This window comes from Labeo rohita, chromosome 9 (genome assembly GCF_022985175.1).
Source record: "Labeo rohita strain BAU-BD-2019 chromosome 9, IGBB_LRoh.1.0, whole genome shotgun sequence".
NCBI lineage: Eukaryota > Metazoa > Chordata > Actinopteri > Cypriniformes > Cyprinidae > Labeo > Labeo rohita.
In genome coordinates this window covers 34,174,921-34,199,504 of record NC_066877.1, presented here as the reverse complement: position 1 = coordinate 34,199,504, position 24,584 = coordinate 34,174,921, and the positions used below count along the sequence as shown (strand labels likewise).

Here is a 24,584-nt window from a genome sequence, read left to right as displayed (position 1 = left end):
TAAAAGATTTTCCTTTTTTTTTAAAAAAAAAAATATAATAGTTTTCCATTTAAATAAAATAGGGGGAAATTTTTAAAAAATGCCATATGATTTTAAAAATGTAACACTAGAAGAAAGTTACCATTTAAAATGAAAACATATTTACAGTGCATACTATATAATATCTACATGATCTCTAGATCACTTATGCAAGTAAACAAGAGTCATGTGACTCTTTGTAGAGATAGTAAGATGTTCTTGATGCTCTTTGGATCATCTTAAATCATGCTGGAGAACATGATCATGATCACGTAGCTCCAGTGCTGCTGTAATAAAGAAAAAAAACACACACCAAACACTGATGCATTCATTTTTCAGTCATAGTTTAACTAATAATATAATTTCTAATGCAAAATGATGTTTTTAATCAGAAAGGAACGCTCCTAAGACATTTGGTCTGCATTAGCTGCGAATGAACGACACGACACGAATAAAACAAAAATGTGTTTTTATTCAAAAGTTCTCAAAGAAATGAACAGAAATAAAGCTTCATTAACAATCTACTGGAAACAAAGGGGAAAAGGGAGAAAAAGCTTCTTTTTTTGGCTTAAACAAACACTCCGAAAAATAAAAGAAACACATACAGAGGAAGGTTTCTCATAAACCGAATGTACAAGATACCACCGGCAAGTGCGTGGCACATGTAAAACAGAGAGAAAAGAAATTACAAAATCAACTCTCATATAGACATCTCTATGAAAATCTTTTTTATTGTTTTTATTTTTTCAAACAGTCTGTACAAAACGTCTCTCTTCATAAATTATTACTTTTTTCATATAACTTAATGGCTGTCTAGTACATGATTTTTCATATTCATGAGCAATTTCTCTCTGCACAACAAGTCTTTCCAACTCTTTGACCCAGACACAGATTGGCACTTCGGATTCGGATGTTACTAGCAGCATGAGCCACACAAGAACTCCACAGAAACACACACACACGCACGCACACGCACACACACGCACACACACGCACACTCACACACACGCACACTCACACACACGCATGCACGTCAAGAATGGACTCGGCTGTGAGCTGAGCACCGCGGATTACGCCGCTAAAAGTCTGTCTGGACTCGGTCTGAAAGCAACAGTATGGAAACTTGTTTCTGACACGGGATAAAAAATAAATAAAAAAGGAAACCATTTTCTCTCACAATTCTGAGTTTATATCTAACAATTCAGATGTTTTTCTCACAATTGCTAATTTATATCTTAAATTTTTTTTTCTTCCTCACAATTGCAAGTTATAATTGCACAATTCTGATCTTTCCTTGCAATTCTGAGAAAAAAATCTTAATTATGTGATCTTAACTTGCAATTGCAAAATATAAACTCGCAATTCTATTTTGAAATAAAATGTTGCAATAGCCTTTTTATTTTTTTTACTTCCATGATGAAAGAATATTATAACGTGCAATTCTGGAAAAAAACAAAACAAAACAAAAAAAAACAAACAAAAAAACCACATGCAATATATAGACTCGCAATTCTTAGAAAAAAGTCATAACTATGAAATAAAAAGTTGCAATTACCTTATTTAAACAAACAAACAAAACATTTGAGAGGCATAAATTCAGAATTAAAAGAAAAAAAAGGATTGTGAGATGCAAACTCAGAATTTTGAGAAACAACTTTGAATTACAAGAATTAAACTCGAAATTCTGAGAAAGAAAAGTCATAATTTTGAGGTAAAAACTCTGTGAGATATGAACTGTGAAGATATGAATTTGAAAAAAGTCAAAATTCAAATTTTTAAAAATGTAATGCTAAAAGTAAGTCATTATTTAAAATGAAAAAATATTTTAGATTTGACATTATATGAACTGAAATAAGTGTCATGGCTTTTCCAGCTGCATTTTAGAAGTTGTTTTACATAGACAGCATGTGCGAATTTATCTTGGTGAATAAATTGTATTTATTTTAAAGATATAAAAATACCTAGAAAATATTCTCTACAGAAATGTCCTTTTTAAATATTTTATTCATCTGCATGATGTTTCCTGGTTAGGAAATCAACATTTTGGATTCTTCCAAGACTGCAAAAAAATATGTAAAATAAAATAAAATAAAGATATTTTTTAAAACACAAATATAATAAAAAAAAAAAAAGAGAAAGAAAAGAACAAACAAAATATTTGACAGTCATAAATTCATAATTCAAAAAAAAAAAAAAAATTTAGGTTGTGTGATGCAAACTCAGAATTCTGAGAAAAAACTTCGAATTACAAAAATTAAACTCGCAATTATGAAAAAGTCATAATTTTGAGGTAAAAAGTCAGTGAGATATGAACTGTGAAGATATGAATTTGAAAAAAGTCAAAATTCCAAAAAAAGACAAAATTCCAAAAAACGTCAAGATTCCAAAAAATGTCAAAATTCAAATTTAAAAAACTTTTTTTATTAAACATAATTGCTAGATGTAAACTCAGAATTCAGAGGGAAAAAGTCAGAATTGTAAGATAAAAAGTCGCAATTACTTTATTTATTCCCTGGGTGGAAAAAATAAAAACAGAATTGCAAAAAAAGGTCAGAATTGTGAGATACAACTTTGCAAATGTGAGAAAAAAAGTTTAAATTGTGAGATAAAAAGTTGCAATTACCTTTTTATTCTGAGGTGTGGAAAAAAACAGAATTGCAAGATGTAAGCTCAGAATTCAGAGAAAAAAAAAGTTGCATTTGTGAGAAAGAAAGTCAGAATTGTGAGATAAATTACTTTATTATTTTTTTTTTATTCCGTGGCAGAAACAAGCTTCCATACAACAGTGATGTCTCGGGAAAACCGCAACTTTCAGCATCGCCGTTTCTCATTGGCTCCGTCTCTCGTGCGCGCACTTTCTCGTCTACTTCCTATGGACTACTGGAATATCTTGTGATTTAAAGCAGCAGTTTTTTTTTTGCTTTCGAAACGATGAATCTGAATGCTAAACGACACTAAAACGACACGTTCAACGCACAACTTTCCTTATAATGATAAGAATAATAAAAAAAAAAATTCTGTTTGAAGAAGAAGAAAAAGAGGATTTAAAGTATTTAAAAACAAAAAAACCTGAAAGAAATCAAGTGTACGTGGGCCGCTCCTGAGCTGGCCGTTTGGTCTGGAGGGGCGGGCTGAACCTGCTGCCCGACCAATCAAAACAGAGGACAACAAAACTCTGAGGTAGATAACCGGTCAACAAGACCCACCAGGTCAAAAACACAGTCTTTTGGAAGACAAATTAATGAATAAAGCCTTAATAAACTATATTGTGAGTTTAAAAGAAAATAAAAAACATTTCCTGTAATGAACGCAATTATTGTTTCAAAGGCCGCGGCCTAAAACCTAGTGAGCTGCCAACTGTATTTTCTGGAAAATAATGTTTTTTATTACCTGAAACACGTTGCACATATATATATATATATATATATATATATATATATGCAGCTATAATTAGTTTGTTTTATTCTCATTATATTCATTCTTTTTCTGAATACCATTACATTTTAAGGATTTGTTCTGGAGTAAGAAGAAAAAAAACATGTTTATAGTGTTTATAATGTTCCTTAGCATTTTCATCATTTGAATTTACATTATTTTTAAATTTGCAATTTTGACCTGTTTTTTTTTTTTTTAATTGCAATTTTGACCCGGTGTGACTTTTATTTATATATATATATATATATATATATTTTTTTTCTCTGGTGAGACACTGCAGGTGAATAGGGTAAAAAAAAAAACAAACTATTTATAGTTATAACTTTACTTACCCAGCTGATTGAATACATTGATAATTGCAAACATTTTTTGTATTACAAGTTTTGTAAAATGTTAGGTTTAAATATGCAAATTAAGCATTATTTAATGAAATATCGCTAATTTGCGTACACTTCTCGTAGGGATGTGACGAGATCTGACTGGTCTCGCGAGAACGTAACAATATCCTCACAAAATATTTTGCACTTTATATTAAAGCTGCATGATTAATCGTTAAAAGATGCTGCTGATCTATAAAAAAAGCAACACAAACAGTCTTTTCAACCACATAGTGATCATTATTTCTGTTACAGACATTTAAATAACAGAAGTACTGGGCTAAAAGTTTATAGTTTGGGTATTGTCTACAGTAGCGATCATCATTTTTTACAGTTTTGTTCCAATATATATATTTTTAAGCAATGAACATTTTGTCAGAACTACTAGTAATTATGTTATTTTGTTTAGATTAATCTAATCTTTCTTTTCTTCAGAATCGTGATCTATAATTTATTTTAGGAAAATCATGATTTTCAGTTTATCCAGAATCATGCAGCATTAGTTTACATGTTTATTACTGCATATAATTCATTAAAATAGAAGCTTAACTTCATAAAGTACAGTCATAAAGTCTTCATATCAAAATGCTTAGCATTTTGTGTTTTTCAGTTGAATAAAATACTATTTTTCCCTATGTATTTCATAATTTAGGATTCTTAAAAAAAAGTGTAAAAATCTTGTCTCGTCTCGTTCTCATGAACCCAGCCTCTCGTCTTGTGGGAGTGTCTCGTCACACCCCTAATTTCTAGTACATAAATCTAAACACTGGATGAAGTCAGTTTCAAAATTCTTGTTTAATTTTTTTGACATATTAGAGTCAAATGTTTTTTTTTACAGAGGGAATTTTAAGGTATCTCATTTTGTCACTCCATACTTCAGAAAAAAATTAGAAAACAATATTTTTTTTGCAATTTTTTAGGGAATACAATGTTGCATAAAATCAAGCAAATTATATATGAACAAATCCCTCCGTAAAAACCTTCAGGATATAGACAGGAATAAAAATGTCAAGTTTGGTGTAAGTGTTACTGAAGTGGAGATTTATGGGTCAGAAAACGGCCTTTAAGAATATGTATTCACAAAAAAAAAAAGTTGTTTTAACTTAAAATAATTTGTTACCCTGCTAACTTAAAATTTTTAGTTTAGTCAACTTAAATATTCCAGTTGTCACTTAAATTAACATTAAGTTAACTTAAAATTTCAAGTTGACTAAACTGAACATTTTAAGTCAGCGGGGTTGAAACAACTTTCTGATTTTTTTTTTTTTTTACAGTGTTGTAATTGAAATCTATTGACAGAAATAGACAAAGTGCTATGAAGGAAACACTTAACAGTGTCTTTTGGGTGTTTTCTTTCCACTAGTCTGAAAAAACACTTTATGAAAACCAAAACTTTACAGGTGCATGAAAAAACTGCGTTTTTGCCTGCAGTGTCTCCCCTTAACAATTGCAAAACATGGTGCACAAGTGCACTACTTTTGCCAAATTCTAATACAGAATCATATGCATCCTTCACTGAAAAATGAAAATCCTTAATGCATTTAGAGTAAAATATTTAGTGAAAACCTAACACAGAAAAGCAGCTAAAACAGTTCATTCTAATTTAAAACTAATATTTGTGTGTGCTTTGTACGGTCATTTTACTGCAAACACGCCAATGCAAAACTCCTCCAAAGTCTATTTGTAGAATTGAACAATCACGATGCTACCTTAGAAGGCAGCAGCCTATGCAGGCAGCTCACTAGGGTTTTAGGACGGAGCCGTCGTTTCAACTTGTCCTCGTTCTGCGTTTTAGATTCAGTTGTCTCCGCTCTGTAGTGATGTTTTCGTTTAGTTTGTGGCACTTGCTGGATCCAAATCGTCCTTCAAATCGGTGTCCGCACCTCGCCAACTAAAGACAGCTGAATGCATATGTACAAAGAAGGCACATTCTCCACAACTGCAACCTAGTCTGTTATAAAGTCTCAGCGTGGCCCGCCTCGAGAGAAAACGCCGTCGCGATCCGCTTGCCGACCGTCTTTGGTGAAGTAAACTCGAAAGTGCCGAGATTTGTTTGCCTGCTAGAATAAAACGAGCACTGAAATCTACACGTTCACCTCTCCCGAAGAAGCCCGCTGCTGAAAGTTGTCACGGGAGGTTTAACTCCGAAGGATAGATATATATATTCGGTCTGACTGACAGGCCACGCCTCCCTCCCGCCCCCTAATTAGAATGCGAGACAAAGCTCCACCCCCTCCCGCACAAGTTCATCTAAAGCTAAACTACAACACAGAGATTTATAAACGAAAAGGCAATTATCAAAAATGTGATCGTTCAGCAGAATTTCTACCACATTCAAACAACCAAAGGCTCGTCGTCACCTCTGATTATAAAAACATTAAATCCTATGAAAACTCCATCAACGTTGTCACTCGAAACGGTTTGTACTCTAAAAGGTCGGAAAAAAGCAAAACACCGAAATTCCAAGCGCGGCCGAAATGTTCCTTTGCGAGATGCTAAAAAAGCCCTATTCAGCTGATTTACAAGGCAGCAGCCGGACGTCTTTTCTTTCGGCTACCGTACGGGAAAGAGTTTAAGGCAAATCGTATAAGACGGACAGATCGGTCAGACCGAAGATGAAGCACACAACAGAAACACATCAACGACACTCACACCGCAAGCACAAACGCATCTTTCTCAGGATGTCCGGCTGATAAATCTCTAAAAACGAACGTCTGTTTCAATACAAAAGAAAAGAGAGAGCGATAGAGAGAGAGAGAAAGAGAAAACAAATCCGAAATCATAAAAATAATCATCTCCATGCACGTCGAGTCGCATGACGAAGTTCCTGCATCTATGTGATGATCCTTGGTAAAAAATAAGCGTTGTTTCTTTAGTAAAATAAAACTTTTTCTTCCCACTTGTTTTTTTTGTTTTTTTTTCTTTGTTAGCATCCTCTGATGAAATGAATCCTTGATTTGCACCTAATGGAACTTATACCAAAATAGTTGAAGTAGTTTTGTTATAAAACCGAGGAACTCATCGTAGAACCTGTGCAAAATGTCGATTCATCGGTAGAGCCGGTCCTTCAAAGGAAGCTGTTATTGATTTAGCAGGCGTCTCCTCCTTTCTCAAACCCCAACAACCCTACAAGAGAAATAAGAATGCTTTAAATCAACAAGAGCGTCCAAATTAGAACATTTATTCAGCAAGGATGCATGAAATTGATCAAAAGTGACATCTATAATGTTCAAAAAGATTTGTATTTCAAATAAATGCTGTTCTTTTGAACTTTCTATTCATCAAAGTATCACGGTTTCCATTAAAATTTTGGGCAGCAAAACTGTTTTCAACATTGATAATTATCAGAAATGTTTCTTGAGCAGCAAATCAGCATATTAGAATGACTTCTGAATGATCATGTGACACTGAAGACTAGAATAATGATGCTGGAAATTCAGATTTGCATTACAGGAATAAATTACATTTTACAATATATTCACATAGAAAACAGTTATTTTAAATTGTAATAATATTTTACAATATTATTGTTTTTACTGGATTTTTGACTAAATAAATGGAGCCTCAGTGAGCAGAAGAATCAGTTTTACCGATGTTAAACTTTTGACAGATCGAGAGCGAGAGTAAAATATAATAAATTTTCCAATTCAATTCAATTTCTTACAAAATGTTTTAGATCTGATCAGATTTATTATAGTTAAGTAAAATTAAAACTTAAAAAAATAATTACTTGAAATTAAATTAAATTGAAATAAAATTACAATTTAACTGAAATTAAATAAACATTAACTGTAATAAAATAAAATATTAAAAAGCAAGGGGAAAAACTTATTTCAGCTAGTTTTCAAGGCAACATTTCTCATTTTAGTTTAGTTTAACCTGATATACTAAACTAAAACTAAAAATGAAATAACATTTAATAAATCTATATAGACATATTTAAAAACAACAAATTCTAATAAAAATGACAAAAACACAACGAAATGACCAAAACTTTTACTAAAATGAGCGTGCAGACTTTTTCAGAGTTCTGACTTTACATCTTGCAATTCTGTTTTTGTTTCCACCACGGAATAAAAAATAAAAGAGGTAATTGTAACATTTTATCTCAGAATTTTGACTTTTTTTAATTTTGAAACTTGACTTTTTTTTTTTTAATTTTGACTTCTTTTTTTTTTTAATTTTGACTTTTTTTTTTATTTTGATTTTTAACTTTTTTTTATTTACATTTTGACTTTTCTTTAAATATTAAAAGTAGACTTTTTTCTAATTTTGGTATTTTTTTTATTTGGACTTTTTTTTTTAATTTTGACCTTTTTTATTTTGACTTTTTCTTCAGATTCATATATCATTTTTTTTTTTTTTTTTACATTTTGACTTCTTTTGAATTTGGACTTTTTTCTAATTTTGACTTTTTTGAATTTTGGCTTTTTTTTTTAATTTTGACTTTTTTTTATATTTTGACTTTTTTCAGATCTTGAATTTTTTTTTTTAATTTAGAATTATTTTTTTTTTTATTTAGACTTTTTTCGAATTCTGATTAGTTTTTCTCAGAATGGCAAGTTTATATCTTGCAGTTGGAAATTATAAACAGTATCTCAATGATACTAAAATAACACATTACTCTACATATACTATAATTATATTCAACAGAAATTTCAGGCATGCAAATTACAATTTTAAAATTCCTTTTTTTTCTCCATCATTTAATCACATCATTCCACTCTCATATGTTTTTCTTTTCACTACCAGCCTTTATGCATGTTTTCAACTGCAGAATGCTTTTGGATGAATCACAGCAGGTCTGAGATCACTGACACCAAATGTTTTTCCATACAAGCATGTCAAATGACAGAAAAATTCACTTTTAACGAATAAGTTGTACTGACTACTTTTATTATGCTTTTTGGATCGACAGCATGAGTCACTGCCCATTATCACTGCACTAAAACAAAAATCTCAGATATTCTCTGTTTCACTAAAGTGAGAAAATAACTAGTCTGTAATGAGTAAATGGTGACAGAATTGTCTTTTTTTGGTGAACCATCCCTTTAATTCAGAAACAACGCATGGATCAGGACCAGTAAAGCAGGACAGCAGGTGATACAGAAATGCTCAAATATCGCATCTGTTAAACCCGTTTACACTGTCAGATGAATCATTTCAAACAGATGTAAACTGATGATGCAGCAACACTTGAAATGACCTCTAAACATTTAGATAAGAATCATGCACAAGGTTTCATTTTAATCTTCTGTACAGGACATTCGTTTGGTGAATTTTTATGAGAATATACAGACAGTCCTGGTACATCTTAAACAGGACATTCTGAGCTTTTCACAGATACCAAATAGATTTGTGTTTGACAGCTTCTTCTATTCGGTTTTTAAAAATGGCTAATAATTTCCAAAAATCAAGTTTAGTCCTGACCAGTATGACTGAGATTCTATTATGTGTTTTTAAAGTATTTTGAATTGGTTTTGATTTTAAATTGACTTAAATATGTAGTACTTTTGTTGTTTTTTTTGTCATTTTTACTAGTTATTATTTAATGTCTATGTAATGTTTATACATTTTTATTTTAGTTTTAGTTATTTTAGTACACCATGTTAAATGTTTCATTTTGATGTTTTATTAATTTTATTACGTGTTTCTGTCATTTTACTAGTAATTGTTTTTTATTGTCTATATACTATTTATTAATTTTTATTCTAGTACATCAAGTTAAACTAAATGAAAAGAAACAATACAGAAAAGATTGTACACAATATTACTGTTTTTAATGTATTATTCCACTTCTCAGCATCAAACGGTTTCTGTTTTTATTTTAATTTTAGATAAAAGTTTTAGTAATTTTGTTTTTTTTTGTGTGTGTGCGTGTTTTTTTGTTTTTATTTATTTTTTAAATATGTCTGTAGTTTTTTATTTCAGTTTTAATTATTTTACAACATCAAGTCAACCAAATGAAAATGAGAATTAGGCATGATATAAAAAAAGCTGAAATTTAAAGAGGTTTGTATTTTATTTTTGTCAATGTTATTTGTATTTTATTTCAAGCAATAAAGATGTTGTTTTTAAATAGTTTAACTATAATAACTCTAGTCCTTGTCAATTTTATTTAATTAATGTTTAATTTTTTTTTGGCATCTTATGTGTTGTATATGTGTGGACAGATGTGATTTATTTACCTCTTTATCACTTGGCCTGCTGATAAGTGTAAGGTGAATGATCACTGGACGATTCCACCTGAGGTTGTGGACTGTTCTCCTACAACAAAACATGCGGTTTAATTTCTCACATTTATGCACCAAACCAACACAACCAGCACAAATCATGTAATTTTAAATCAGAACAGAGATCCCCAGTACTACTGTAATGTAAGTCAGAATATAAATGACTGAAAGGAGTTTGCATTGCATCTTTAAAAGTTATAATAAAGAAAATAATACTAGATTTACTGTAAAAATAATATTATAATATAATAATGCGCTGCACTCACTTGTTTGATGACAAATAATAAGTAATATCACAAATGAATTTCAATATTTCTATATTTCTAGTCATTAATTGGGTTTTATTGGGTTGCTAAATGTTAGGAAATTAGGAAAGTTTAATTAAAAATGCAAAATATAAACAAACCATACATACACTGCATGAAAACAATAAAAACACTCACTTTACTCAATGCAACTGATCTTTTAAAATTTAACGACAAGTAAAAGTAATATCACATGTGTATTTTAATATTTCTATTTTAAGTCATTATTTGGGTTGCCAAATGTTAGGAAATTAAATGCAGAATAACTTTTTTTATTACAATTGAATTTTAATATTTCAATATTTCTATTCATTATTTGGATATTTACTGGGTTGCCAAATGTTAGTAAATTGCAAAATTTTAAATATAAAAGTAATATCACGTGTATTTTAATATATCGATTTTGATTCATTATTTGGGCTGCCAGATGTTAGTATTTTCTGTAAAAATACTGTAAAAATAATATTATTATAATACAATAATGTACCATTTATTATGTTATTACTCAAATATATATATAATATATTATATATATATTTGAGTAATAATATATTTCAGCAATGCTTAAAATATTACCATGATGTATAAATACTTGACTTTAAATATTATTATTATTACTATTGTTGTTATATTATTATTATGCATCACAGTAATGAAGATTTAGGCAGAATGTGCTTAACTGTCATGAAAATAATCTCACTGAGCATCCTCATTTATATCCTTTGTTTAATTTTAGGGTGAAATACTCTCTGGACATGTTTTTAACAGGTTTTGTGCGATTCACTCGAGAACATTTCAGCGCAGCTGCACAAGCCCAGTCTGTTCCTGTACTTTTCTCCATTTATGGTGATTGTGAATTCAGGAAGTTCTTCAGTACAGGATGAGGTTAAATCTGTGTCTGGGAAAGTGTTTTTCGTCATGAACCCACCTCTACTGAGACGGCGGTGGTCTGCATGTGGGTGTATGGAGGGATATACGGCCCCTGGAGAGCTGGACTTGCTGGCATAAACTACAGACAGAGACAGAGTTTCACATGAACACACCAACATACGCTGCTGCAAATCTGCACACACACTGTGTTTCGTGCTCTCATTCCGTCAGCACTTTTTATTTGGTTGCTTTTGTGCATTTCTGCTGAGTTGTGCATGAGTCACGTGTTGCCTGCATGTGTTTAATTATATACATTTTTTGCAGCCTTTGCCCAGTATATGCAAAATCAATGATTTGTAAAAAAAAATATTTTTGCACTACAATAAACATAACATTTCCAACATAAAACTTTTCATTATTTAAAGAAAATGTTTTTCCATATTATGTTTTAATTGCAAATTGATTATTCACCAGGAGGTGGCGAAGCATTCAAGTCAAGCCATGCAGCTTGCTATAAGTAGCATACTAACACATTATTTCCGCAGTATAGAGTATGCATACTGTGCACAGCTTGTAAATCTGTATGCATGCATATCCGGATCTGATGCATTTGCCAAAATGTACAGAATAAAACAATGCATATTGCATAAAATCTATCCCATAATGCAAGGCACTTACTTGACTCAACACACTTGACCTTTTTGAGTTTGATGACAAATAAGTAATATCACAAATGATTTCTATATTTCTAGTCATTATTTGGGTTTTATTGGGTTGCCAAATTTAGGAAATTAGGAAAGTTTAATTAAAAGTGTAAAATATAAACTATCCATGCATACACTGCATAAAAAACTATCCCATAATGCAACACACTCACTTTACTCAATGCAATTGATTTATTAAAATTTAACGACAAGTAATAGTAATATCACGTGTATTTTAATGTATCTATTTTGATTCATTATATTAGGAAATTGCAAAATATAAAATATAAAAGTAATATATATTTAACATATCTATATGTATTTATTATTTGGGTTGCCAAATGTTAGAAAATTAGAAAACTTTAAAATGCAAAATAACTTTTTTTTTTTTTTTATTACAATTGAATGTTAATATTTCTATAAGTTTAGTCATTAGTTGTATATTTAATGGGTTGTCAAATGTTAGGAAATTGCAAAATATAAATATACAAGTAATATCTATTTAACATATATATTTTTATTCATTATTTGGGTTGCCAAATGTTGGGAAATTAGAAAACTTTAATTAAAATGCAAATTAACTGTTTTATTACAACTGAATTTTTAATATTTCTATATTTCTATTCATTATTTGGATTTTTACTGGGTTGCCAAATGTTAGGAAATTGCAAAATATAAAATATAAAAGTAATATCTATTTAACATATCTATTTGTATTCATTATTTGGGTTGCCAAATGCTAGGAAAAACAAAACAAAACATTAATTAAAATGCAAATTAACTTTTTTATTACAACTGAATTTTAATATTTCTATATTTCTATTCATTATTTGGGTTGCCAAATCTTGGGAAATTAGAAAACATCAATTAAAATGCAAAATAACTTTTTATTACAACTGAATTTTAATATTTCTATATTTCTATTCATTATTTGGATTTTTATTGGGTTGCCAAATGTTAGGAAATTGCAAAATATAAAATATAAAAGTAATATCTATTTAACATGTCTATTTTTTATTCATTATTTGGGTTAGGAAATTAGAAAACTTTAATTAAAATGCAAAATAAATTTATTACAACTGAATTTTAATATTTCTATTCATTTGGATTTTTATTGGGTTGCCAGACGTTAAGAATTTAGAAAACTTTAATTAAATTGCAAAACAACTTTTTTTAATTACAATTTAATTTTAATATTTCAATCTGTAATATAATCAATATTTAATATAATTCTGTTTCTATCAAATGTGTATTTTAACAAGTCTATTTTTATTTATTATTTGGGTTGGCAAATGTTAGAAAATTTAGGAAGTTTAATTAAAATGCAAAATAACTTTTTTTATTTAACTCCCATTTACACGCAGTGTGATTAGGTCATGTGACAGCAATTTACAATACTTATTTTTGATATATTTATTGTTGCATAGTTCCTACTGTTTCACTGTTTTTAAACAAATAGTAGGCAGTATGCAGTGTATCCTCCAGTATGCAAATGCCATTGCATTCAGAACACAGCCAGAGACTTCAACAGCTGGAAATGATTCTGTAGATCTTGAAGAAACAAAACAACACATTTGTAAGCGCGCATGGGAAGTGTTGATTGTGCTCACCGTTCCTGCGCTGCCCAGAGAGAGGTGACTCATCTGCTGAGTGATAGGACCCATCATGGACGCGGGCTGCAGAGACATGGAGTGATCTATAGAGGGCGATATCACTGCTCCCTACAACACAACAGGACAGTTATGGTACATTTATTCATTTAGGAACAAAAAGCAAGAAAAGCACATAAACACACTTCCTTTCATAATTTATGTAAATGCATTTTCCAGTATTGTTAACTAAAACTACTAAAATTCAATGGCATTAACTAAAATAAAAAATAACAATGAATTAAAAATATTAGATTTTTTTTTTAAATTAGATGAAAAATTGAAACTTAAAAAAACTAAATGAAAATGAGAAATTATGCCTTGGCAAGTAACAAAAATAAATAAATAAATAAATAAAAATATAAAATAAAATAATATTTGCAGTATGAATTTGCTTGTGCTCCTTCTAGTGTAATTGCTATATGAAACTAAAACTGTTAAAATACAGCTGAAATAAAATAAAATGTAAATGTTAGACAAAAAATCAACTAACTGAAATATTAAATAAAATTATAAAATGATATTCAAGCTTTTCAGTGTTGTTATTGTTATTTAAAACTATAAAAATTTATTGTTGTTAACTGAAATTAAGCTGAAATAAAATTAAAAAAATAAAACATATTAGATAAATCACCTATCAAGTAACTGAAATAATAAAATAATAAAATATAAAAAAAGTTAACAAAATTCAGAAATTATGCTGTAGTGACTAATGGAAAAACAAAATAAAATAAAATAAAATGAAAAAATAAATTAAATTAAAATAAAAAAAATATATATAAATTTGTTCACTGAAAAAATGCCCTCAAAGAAAAAAAAAAAATAACTGGAAATAAGCAACTCAATAACTGGACGCACTTATGCGTCCAGTTTAAAATTAATAAAAATTTAAAATTATAAAATATAAAAAAAATTTAAACAAAATGCATAAATTATGCTGTGGCGACTAATGGAAATAAAATAAAATAAAATCTAATGGAAAAATAATAAAATAAAATAAAATAAAACTAAACAAATATTAGATAAATCACTTATCAAATAACTGAAATAATAAAATATAAAAAAGTAAACAAAATTTAGAAATTATGCTGTAGCGACTAATGGAAAAATAAAATAACATAAAATAAAAAAAATTAGAAAGATAGATAGAAAGTTAAAAGTTAAAAGAAAGTTAATAAAAAAAGAAAATTTGAAATATTGGTAACTAAAAGTAAAAAAAAGAAAAAAAAAGAAAACACTAAAATAAAATAAAATAAAATGTAAATAAATAAATAAATAAATAAATAGATAAATAAATAAAAATAATAAATAAAATATAAATTTGTTTACTGAAAAAATGCCCTCAAAGAAAACTGGAAATAAGCAACTCAATAACTGGACTCACTTATGAAGTAACTGAAATAATAAAAAAATAAAAAAATGTAAACAAAATGCATAAATTATGCTGTGGTGACAAATAAAAAAAAAAAAAAAAAAAAAAAAAGTAAAAAAAAAAAAAAAAAAAAAAAAAAAAAAATTCTTTCACTGAAAAAAATGCCGTCAAAGAAAAAAAAAAATGGAACTAAGCAACTCAATAACTGGATGCTCAAAATTCCTGTTTTTGCTTATATTCACTGCTGTGCTTTCTTTCTTTGAAATATATGATAAATGACAGTTGTGATGTTTAGTATAAAGTAAAGGTGATTTATTTAACAGTTCACATGCCCTATGATGTGCCGTTTCTCTTAACACGGCTGAACTCCCTATGAAGGCCACTTGTCGGGGCACTTTCAAGTGATTAGAGCGGCCCAGGTCTCTCTGGGATGTGTGTGATGAGTCCTGCTTTCTTATTCTGTGAGTCAGACTCTGTAAATCTCTAAGCCATCAGTGCCATTACCGGCCTTTAAATGCCACATTTCCTCATTTCTGATCAACGACACTCAGCTCTATACGGACTGACTCACACCAACCATTCCTGATATACATTACACACACCCACTCAAAAACAAACACACACACAGTCTCATTTAGACTCTCCCTGTATGACAGAGTCATTCATGCAGCTTCAATTATTACCATCAATGATCTCCCACACAAACACACACTTCAGCCACACTGTAATCCAGCATCTGGGTGCGATTCAGTGTTAGTACACGTATGCAAACACACACTCGCACCAGTGTTTCCTGCACAACAGTGACGGCCGCTGCTGCTCTTCAGAAGTAGGAAACACACGTGACTTTTCAAGGACAAAATGTCAACTGTTTGCTTTTAAAAGCAGCTTCTCAAACAATGAAATTACTGAATGAAATAACGCACTAAAAGCAAGGTTCCTGTTCTTTGTAGCAGTGTTATTTTAGTATCATTGATATACTATGATAGTTTTTGTTAAATTGTATTTTTTATTTTTTATATTTTCTGATTTCAGTGTAATTTCAGTTAAAGTTCTAGTACTTTTGTTGTGTTTTTGTTATTTTTATTAGTTTTTAAAAATATGTCTCTAATGTTTTTATTAATTGTTATTTATTTGTTTTAGTTTCATTTAGATTTACTTATTTTAGTATTTATAAACTAAAAAATGAGACTGAAGTTTTTTATTTATTTATTTATTTTTTTAATTAAGTTTTTTAATTTGATTTTTGTTTAAAATTTAATTTTATTTCAAGTAACAAAATTGTTTTTTTATCGTTTAAGTTTCAGTTAACTACATGATATATATGACAATAATAAAAATGAAAATAAAAATGAAATGAAATAAAATAAATATTATAGTCTAACATAGTAATGTTACAAAGCCTATGGTATTTTTATTAAATAAAATAAATGAATTAGATTTTATATTATAAATAAATCAAAACAAAACAAATAAAACAAAATAAAATATAAAATAACAAAATGACAAAAATAAGATAAATAAAATAAAAAAAAAATGTAGTTATTAGTATAGCAAGTTATTATATTACTACTAAAATAAAAATAAATAAAAAACAAATGAAATATACAAAATAAAAACAAAAAAATTAAATTAAAAATACTATTATAATTATTACTATAGCAGGTTATTTTTTTGGTTTAGGTTTCTACATAATATATATATGGCAATAAAAAATAAAATAAAATAAAATAAAATAAAAAAAGTATTATAGTCTTCTTCACTTCTTCACAGTAATGTTACAAAGCCTATGGTATTTTTATTAAATAAAATAAATAAATGTGATTTTATATTATAAATAAAGCAAAATAAACATAATAAAAAATATAAAAATTAAAATAAAACAAAACAAAATAAAAAAAATAATTAAAATAAATTTTAAAATGTTAAATAAAACTTTTAATAATAACATAAAGACAAATAAAATAAAACATATTGTAGTTATTATTATGGCCAGTTATTACATTACTACTAAAATAAAATACAAATAATAAAAATAAATAAAATATAAAAAATAAAAACAAAACTATACAATTTTTTTAAATAAAATAAAATAAAATATTTCATATTATATTTGTTGGTATAGCCAGGTATTATATATAATAATACTGGCATGCTGAAATGGAAACTTCAGACTCTTTATTCTGCAATGCAAAACCTTGGATGCACATTCTTTGATTCTGTGCCTACCTATCAGCTTAATAACAATATTATACGGCATAAGCTTGTTCATTCCGATTGCTCATAAACTGCTTTGGTTCTGCTTCAGTATGTTTGTTTGGACTCTGTCTGTCCCTGTCGCCCACACTCTCAGTCTATGAGCAGTCATGATGTGGTTCAAGTGCATTTCTCCCACACAAACACACAAACAAACACCGCTCAGGACAATCAGAGGCGAGACTCACCGGATGCTGCATGATGTAGGGCTGATGGGTGACCCAGGATGGATTCTGTACCTGAACAATAAAATACAGATTATCAGCGTCCCTTAAGAGAATTCTGATACTGTACATCCATTTCTGAGACCTCGATCCGTCTGTAAGCATTAAAGTTGGATATAATGTTACCTGGTATGTGGACACAGGTGAGATGTATGGAGAAATGGGGGTCTGTGTGATCATTCTGTTTGTAATACTGTAGGCGGTCGGATAGAATCTGTAGAGAGATGAAAACGGCATATTTAAGCAATAATGTATGAGAGGTTGTGCAATATTATGAATATTATTATGAATGCAGCAGGATGACCTTGAGTATGATTATGCTGACTTCTAAGATATCTTGTTACATTAATATACAAATATTTGATTCATACATTTCATACTGAAAAGTATACTGACTATTTTATTCATTATGTGTGTGAACTACGCATTTCAAGTATTTGCAATATGAATCTAAATATATTCATGCTCTTTCCACGGTGTGGTTTTAGTAAGTAAACTATAACTATTAAAACTAACATTGTTCTTCTTATCTGAAAAATTAAATGAAAAATGTCAACTTTAAAAAATGTTTTGCCTTAGCAACTAACTGATATACATTAAAATAAAATAAAAAATAAAACGAAAAAAAAAAAAAAATACAATAAAATAAAAATAAAATAAAATACAATAAAATAAAAATAAAATAAAATAAAAAAAGAGTTGGAAAGATTAAAACAAAAAACTTAAACTTTAATAAACTTAATAAAGAAAGTTAATAAACTAAAAGTGAAAAAATAAAATAAAATAAAATACAATACAATAAAATAAAAAAAATTAAATTAAATAACAAAATAAAATAAAATCCCCTTACATAAAAATACAACTGAAGAAAAAAAACCCTTGTTGAACTTCTAAAAACCAAAAAAAAAAAAAAAAAAAAAAAAACACCCAAAAAAACTAAAATTATAGATATTGCTTTGGCGAAAATAAAATTAAAAAATAAAATAAAAATCTAAAATAAAATCTAAAATAACAAAAAACTAATAAACAAATAAAACAAAAATTCTCTTAAATAAAAATTACGCTTTAAGAAAAATTGAGAGATTTTTTGAGTTGAAAATAATTAAACAAAACATTTATAACTTTTAAAAATTTGAAAAAAATGAAAATTAGAAATACTGCTTTGGCAAAATAAAGTAAAATAAAATATTTTTCCTTATATAAAAATAGAGTTGAAAATAATTAAATAAAACATTTATAACTTTAAAAAACTCCCTTACATAAAATACCCTTGAAGAAAGAAATAGAATTGAAATAGAATATAAAAAAAATTATTAAACAAAACATTTATAACTTTTAAAAAACATAAAAGAAACCTATAAATATTGCTTTGGTAAAATAAAATAAAATAAAATAAAATAAAATAAAATAATTCCCTTACATACAAATACCCCTGAAGTAAAAACAGCATTGAAATTGAATTGAAAATTATTAAGCAAAACATTTAAAATAAAATAAAATAAAATAAAATAAATATTTACAGAAGAAATGCCCTCAAAGGGTGGAAACAGTGTTGAAAAAAAAAAACCCCAATGAAAATTGGAAATATGCAGTTAAATGACTGAATGTTCCCAAAATTAATAAAATTGCTAATCCTAAAAAAATGCTAAAATTACTAAAACTACATTAAAAAACTGAACTACTCAAATTAAAAATAAAAAAAAATGAATTAACAATCAAACAAAAAATGTAAACCTAAAGTAGTACTAAAGTACTGAAACTACTCAAATAAAACACATGAATGATGAATGATAAAAAGCACATAAATGACTAAAACGTAAACTAAAATTAAAATAAAAAGAGAAAATATAAAAAATAAAAGTTAATTCAAAATATTAATACACACTATAATAGTACATAAATAATACTACAATAACATCGTCTCTTTCTCAGCACTTGTTGTCTCGTACCCATTTTGCATAGCAGCTGTGGTGGGGTCGTACGTGAGTGTCATGCCAGCCTATGAAAGAGAAAGAGAGAGAAATAAAACATAATTCTTACACCGCTCAGCTCCTAGCTGCTTTTGAAGTGTTGAAAATGAAGTCAAAAAGTGTTGTGCCACTTTTAGCTTGTGAATCATGTGAACTTGAGAAGAAATGACTTCATACATCCACTAAAAGACACTGAGCAAAAATGACGAAGAAAAGTGTTAGTGAAGAGAAAAGCTCCTGCAGGATTTCAGCACAGATACAGACTTGCTTTGATATTTTTTTACCTAATGCAACGAAATTATGTCATTTAGTGTGGCGCAAGTGTCTTTTAGGGGCTGCCGTACATGTCAAATAACATCAACATGAAAATAAATGACATTACTGCTCTCCCCTTCAGTTTGTAGCCAAATATTTCATGTTGTCACAGCCATTTTTACCATGTGGAAAAGCTTTTAAGATGTTTCTTCTCGCTGTGGACAGAATCCGACACATCTGTCCAGTCGAGTGCTGCGACATGCGCGGATAAAACCGGTGAAACCCGCATAAGGTTTAATAAAATTATCTGGCGTGACAGAAAACCCGTCGTGCTGTAATTACATGCCGTCCACGACATTCTCTCTGCGTGGCTTGTGCATGATAAGGAGAAAAAATGAAAATGTTCAAAGTAATTTTCAGTAGGAACAACACAGTATCAACCCAATTAAGTGATTTGATGTGATACATTTTCCTTCAGATTTTCTTTTAATGAAAGGTCATGTGACACTGAACACTGAGCACAGGAACGTGCCTCGTTCTGTTCCAAAACCTAATGAGATGAATATACAGGCAGTATTTTAAGGGAAAATTTGTGTGGATGCTGTCAATGCTTTGTTTTTATCTATTGCAATCCCAGAATTCACTGTGGCAAAATCACTTAAAGATAGCAGACAGAGCAAAAGAAATGTTGATTGTAAATATGAATAATTAAATCACGAAGAACACTTGAAAAAAAAAAGTTGGAAAAAAAGTTGGAAAAATGAAATTAAAAACCTAATCTTTAAAAAACTTAAATGGAATTTAGAAAGGTTGCATTGACAAATAAAATAAAATAAAATAAAATAAAATAAAATTTTGAAAGGTTGCATTGAAATACTACAAAAATTACTTACATTTTAGACAGAATGCATTGCAACTAAATCACTTAAAGGTAGCAAACAAAGCAAAAGAAATGTTGATTATAAATATGACTAATTAAAAAAAACGAATAACACAGATAAAAAAAATACAAAAAAAAAAAAGTAGGAAAAATGAAATGAAAAACCTAGTCTTTAAATAACTTTTACGTTTTGCCTTGACAATAAATAAAAATAAAATAAAATAAAAATAATAACATTAAAAATGAAATTTAGAAAGTTTGCCTTGACAATAAAATAAAATAAAAATAAATCCAAGAGTTTCTAAGTTTAGCAGTCAAAGCAAAATAAATGTTGATTAGAAATATAAATAAATAAATCCTGAAGAGCACTGATTAAAAAAAAAAAAAGAGTTGGAAAAATGATATGGAAAAAAAAAAATAAAAAAAATAAAATAAAACAAAACTAAACTAAACTAAACTAAACTAAACTAAACTAAACTAAACAAAACTAAACAAAACTAAATTAAATTGATCTAAGAGTTTAGTCTAATTTAATTTAATTACTGGATGTTCCCAAAATAAAACTACAAAAAATAATTAAATTTTACACACAGAATGCATTGCAACAAAATCACTTAAAGATAGCAGACAAAGCAAAAGAAATGTTGATTATAAATATAAATAATTAAAAAATGAATAGCACTGATAAAAAAACCCCAAAATACTAAAAAACTGAGTTGGAAAAATTAAATGAAAAACCTAGTCTTTAAAAAAACTGTAAAGTTTTGCCTTGATAATAAATAAAAATAAAAATAAAAAATAAAATAAAACAAAAATAATAACATTTAAAATGAAATTTAGAAAGGTTGCCTTGACAATAAATAAAATAAAAAAATAAAATAAAATAAAATAAAATCAAATCCAAGGGTTTCTAATAGTTGGAAATATACAATATACAATTTAATTACTGGATGTCCCAAAATAAACAACTAATTAGTATTAAATTACTAAGTAATTAACTATTAGAAACTATTAGAAACCCTTGGATTTCATTTTATTTTATTTTATTTTATATATATATATATATATATATATATATATACATACACATATACATATATATACATACATACATAATAATACTGGTGTGCAGAAATGAAAGACATTTCAGACAGAATGTACTGCAACAAAATCATTTTAGTTTTGCAGACAAAGCAAAAGAAACATTATAAATATTAATAATTAAATCCTAAAGAACACTGATCAAAATAAAAATAAATAATAAATAAAATCAATAAAATGAAATAGAAAATAAGAATAAAATAAGAAAACAATCAAATCACAGGCAAACAGGTCAAATCACTTCAAGATGTCAGACAAAGTCAAAGAAATGTTCATTATAAATACAATTAACTCAACATCTGCACGTGCTATGGGTTTTTAGACTTCTTAGTCTCTCACACCACTACTAAAATCCTCTGAAATCACTTTGTGTCTCCCGTCACAAATCAGTCACTTATGAGGGTACATTTCAGTTCACTAGGTTTTGGAACAGAGCGAGTGTCATGATGGGAAATGGCAGGTGACTAAGCAGTTTACACACACACACACACATCTCAGTATCACTACTGTGGTTCACATAATATATGACTGTACTGGTGTAGCTTGTATAAACACACCCACACCCTCACACCCCTGCTGTCCGTGTGTTCACCAACAAACTGCAGCAGGTGATATATGAGCGCAAAAAGCGATACAGACACACAACATGGTGGCGAAAGCAAAAGAGCAGTACTCACAAGTCTGGTCTCCCCGTCTCTGGCCCAGGCTCGTCCATTCTGCACATATTTATTTTGACTCTGACGCTTCTTCTGGCCTCCGTCCGCAAACTTGCACAGCAAGGGTTCTGACGGGGCTGCAGACAAACACATGAACTCTCAGCGTGATGTTGACTGCTCACACATAGATAGCAGAGCTGAACGGCCGCTTCGACCAAAACCATCGCAGTGTGACAGCAGAAATGGCTTAAGATGTTATTTAGTGCATTAAACATGGAGGGAAAACACAGAGAAGGACATGTTGCAAGACATTTTAGCAAACTCATTTAGCAAATTTTCCATTTGGACGACATCACAAATGCCTCATTTTTAGCCCCTCCCCCTCTACGACATGATAACGACAGATAAAGATTTAACTTTAGGAGATTTTAGGTAAATGCTTTGGAAAATCATAATTATGAGATTAGAAAGTTATAATTATTATGAGATAAAAAGGTGTAATTATGACAAATTGTCCATTTTTTTGTCTCTTTGTCTTACATATGAGTCACAATTATGACTTTTTATCTCATAATTTCATCTTTTTATGCCACAATTTAGACATTTAATGTAATAATTACGATTTAACAGTTTACTTTTTTGACCAGTTTATATTTTGACAGAATTATGACTTTTTATCTCAAAACTGACAAGGAATGTCATAATTTTGACTTTTTATCTCATAATTATGACATTTATTTCATAATTTTACCTTTTTATGCCATATTTATGACAATTAAAGGAAATAATTATGATTTTATGATTTTCTTTTGTGGTGGAAACTTCAAAGTAATTTTACGTTATTTTATTGTGTTTAATTAAGTTAAGTTTAAAAGTGTCTTTTTTAAAGAAATTATGATGTATCTGCAATATCTTCCATTTGTTAGTTATCATAATCCAACATTTATAAGGCATAATTATGAATTAATTAGTTACAAAGAATTAAAAGTTATAATTTTGACTTTTTGACAGAATTACGATTTTTTTTTTCTCTCATCACTGACAAGGAATGTCATCATATTTACTTTTCATCTCATAATTATGGCATTTATTTAATAATTTTATGCCATATTTACGACATTTAATGTAATAATTATGATTTTATGATTTTATTTTGTGGTGGAAACTTTTAAATAATTTTAAGTTATTTTATTATGTTTAATTAAGTTATGTTTACTTTAAGGTATGTGTCTTTTTGACTGTCATAATTTTGACTTTTTGACAGAATTATGACATTTTATCTTATAACTGACTAAAAATGTCATAATTTTGACTATTTAACTCATAATGTCACCTTTTTATGCCATATTTATGACATTTATTGTAATAATTATGATTTTATAATTTTCTTTTGTGGTGGAAACTTAAAAATTATTTTAAGTTATTTCATTATATTTAATTAAGTTAAGTTTATATTAAGTTATGTGTCTTTGACTGTCATAATTCTGACTTTTCATCTCATAATTATGACATTTATCTCATAATTTGACATTTTTCATGCCATAATTATGACATTTAATGTAATAATTATGATTTTATAATTTTCTTTTGTGGTGGAAACTTAAAAATTATTTTAAGTTATTTCATTATATTTAATTAAGTTAAGTTTATATTAAGTTATGTGTCTTTGACTGTCATAATTCTGACTTTTCATCTCATAATTATGACATTTATCTCATAATTTGACATTTTTCATGCCATAATTATAACATTTAATTTAAAAATTGTGATTTACTAGTTTAGTTTTTTTTTTCTTTTGTGGTGAACACTTCAGAATAATTTTATGTTATTTTATTATGTTTAATTAAATTAAGTTTATATTACATTACAGTCTTTTTTTAAACAAATTAAAAGACGTATTTACAATATCTTTGATTTGTCATCATAATCCATACTTTATAACTCATAATTAAAAATTCATTAGTAATAATTTGGACTTTTTGTTTGTCGTAATATTGACTTTTTGACAGAATTATGTATTTTTCTCTCATAACTGACAAGGAATGTCATAATTTAGATTTTTATCTCATAATTATGACATTTATCTCCTAATTTTACCTGTTTATACCATAAGCATTGACATTTAATGTAAGTTATTTTATTATGTTTAATTAAGTTCAGTTTATATTAAGTTATATGTCTTTAATTTGTCAGTTATCATAATCCAGAATTTATAAATCATAATTTACAATTAATAAGTCATAATTTCTGACTTTTTGACTGTCATAATTGTGATTTTT

The 24,584-nt window shown here is 28.0% G+C and overlaps 1 protein-coding gene across 3 annotated transcripts in view; it reads right to left on the bottom strand.

Annotated features, from left to right (window-relative positions):
* Positions 1-470: 470 nt before the first annotated feature.
* The window catches only part of LOC127170597 (RNA-binding motif, single-stranded-interacting protein 1), a 92,256-nt gene continuing 68,142 nt past the window's right edge, over positions 471-24,584 (bottom strand). For all 3 annotated transcript variants that reach the window (XM_051118697.1, XM_051118698.1, XM_051118699.1), the window contains exons 7-14: positions 22,327-22,442; positions 19,393-19,442; positions 17,570-17,657; positions 17,408-17,458; positions 13,553-13,663; positions 11,297-11,377; positions 10,019-10,097; positions 471-6,956 (exon numbers count right to left, since the gene is read on the bottom strand). In XM_051118697.1, the coding sequence (XP_050974654.1) occupies positions 10,026-10,097; positions 11,297-11,377; positions 13,553-13,663; positions 17,408-17,458; positions 17,570-17,657; positions 19,393-19,442; positions 22,327-22,442 (569 nt within the window). In that variant the 3' untranslated portion in view covers positions 471-6,956; positions 10,019-10,025. The remainder of the gene's footprint in view (positions 6,957-10,018; positions 10,098-11,296; positions 11,378-13,552; positions 13,664-17,407; positions 17,459-17,569; positions 17,658-19,392; positions 19,443-22,326; positions 22,443-24,584) is intronic.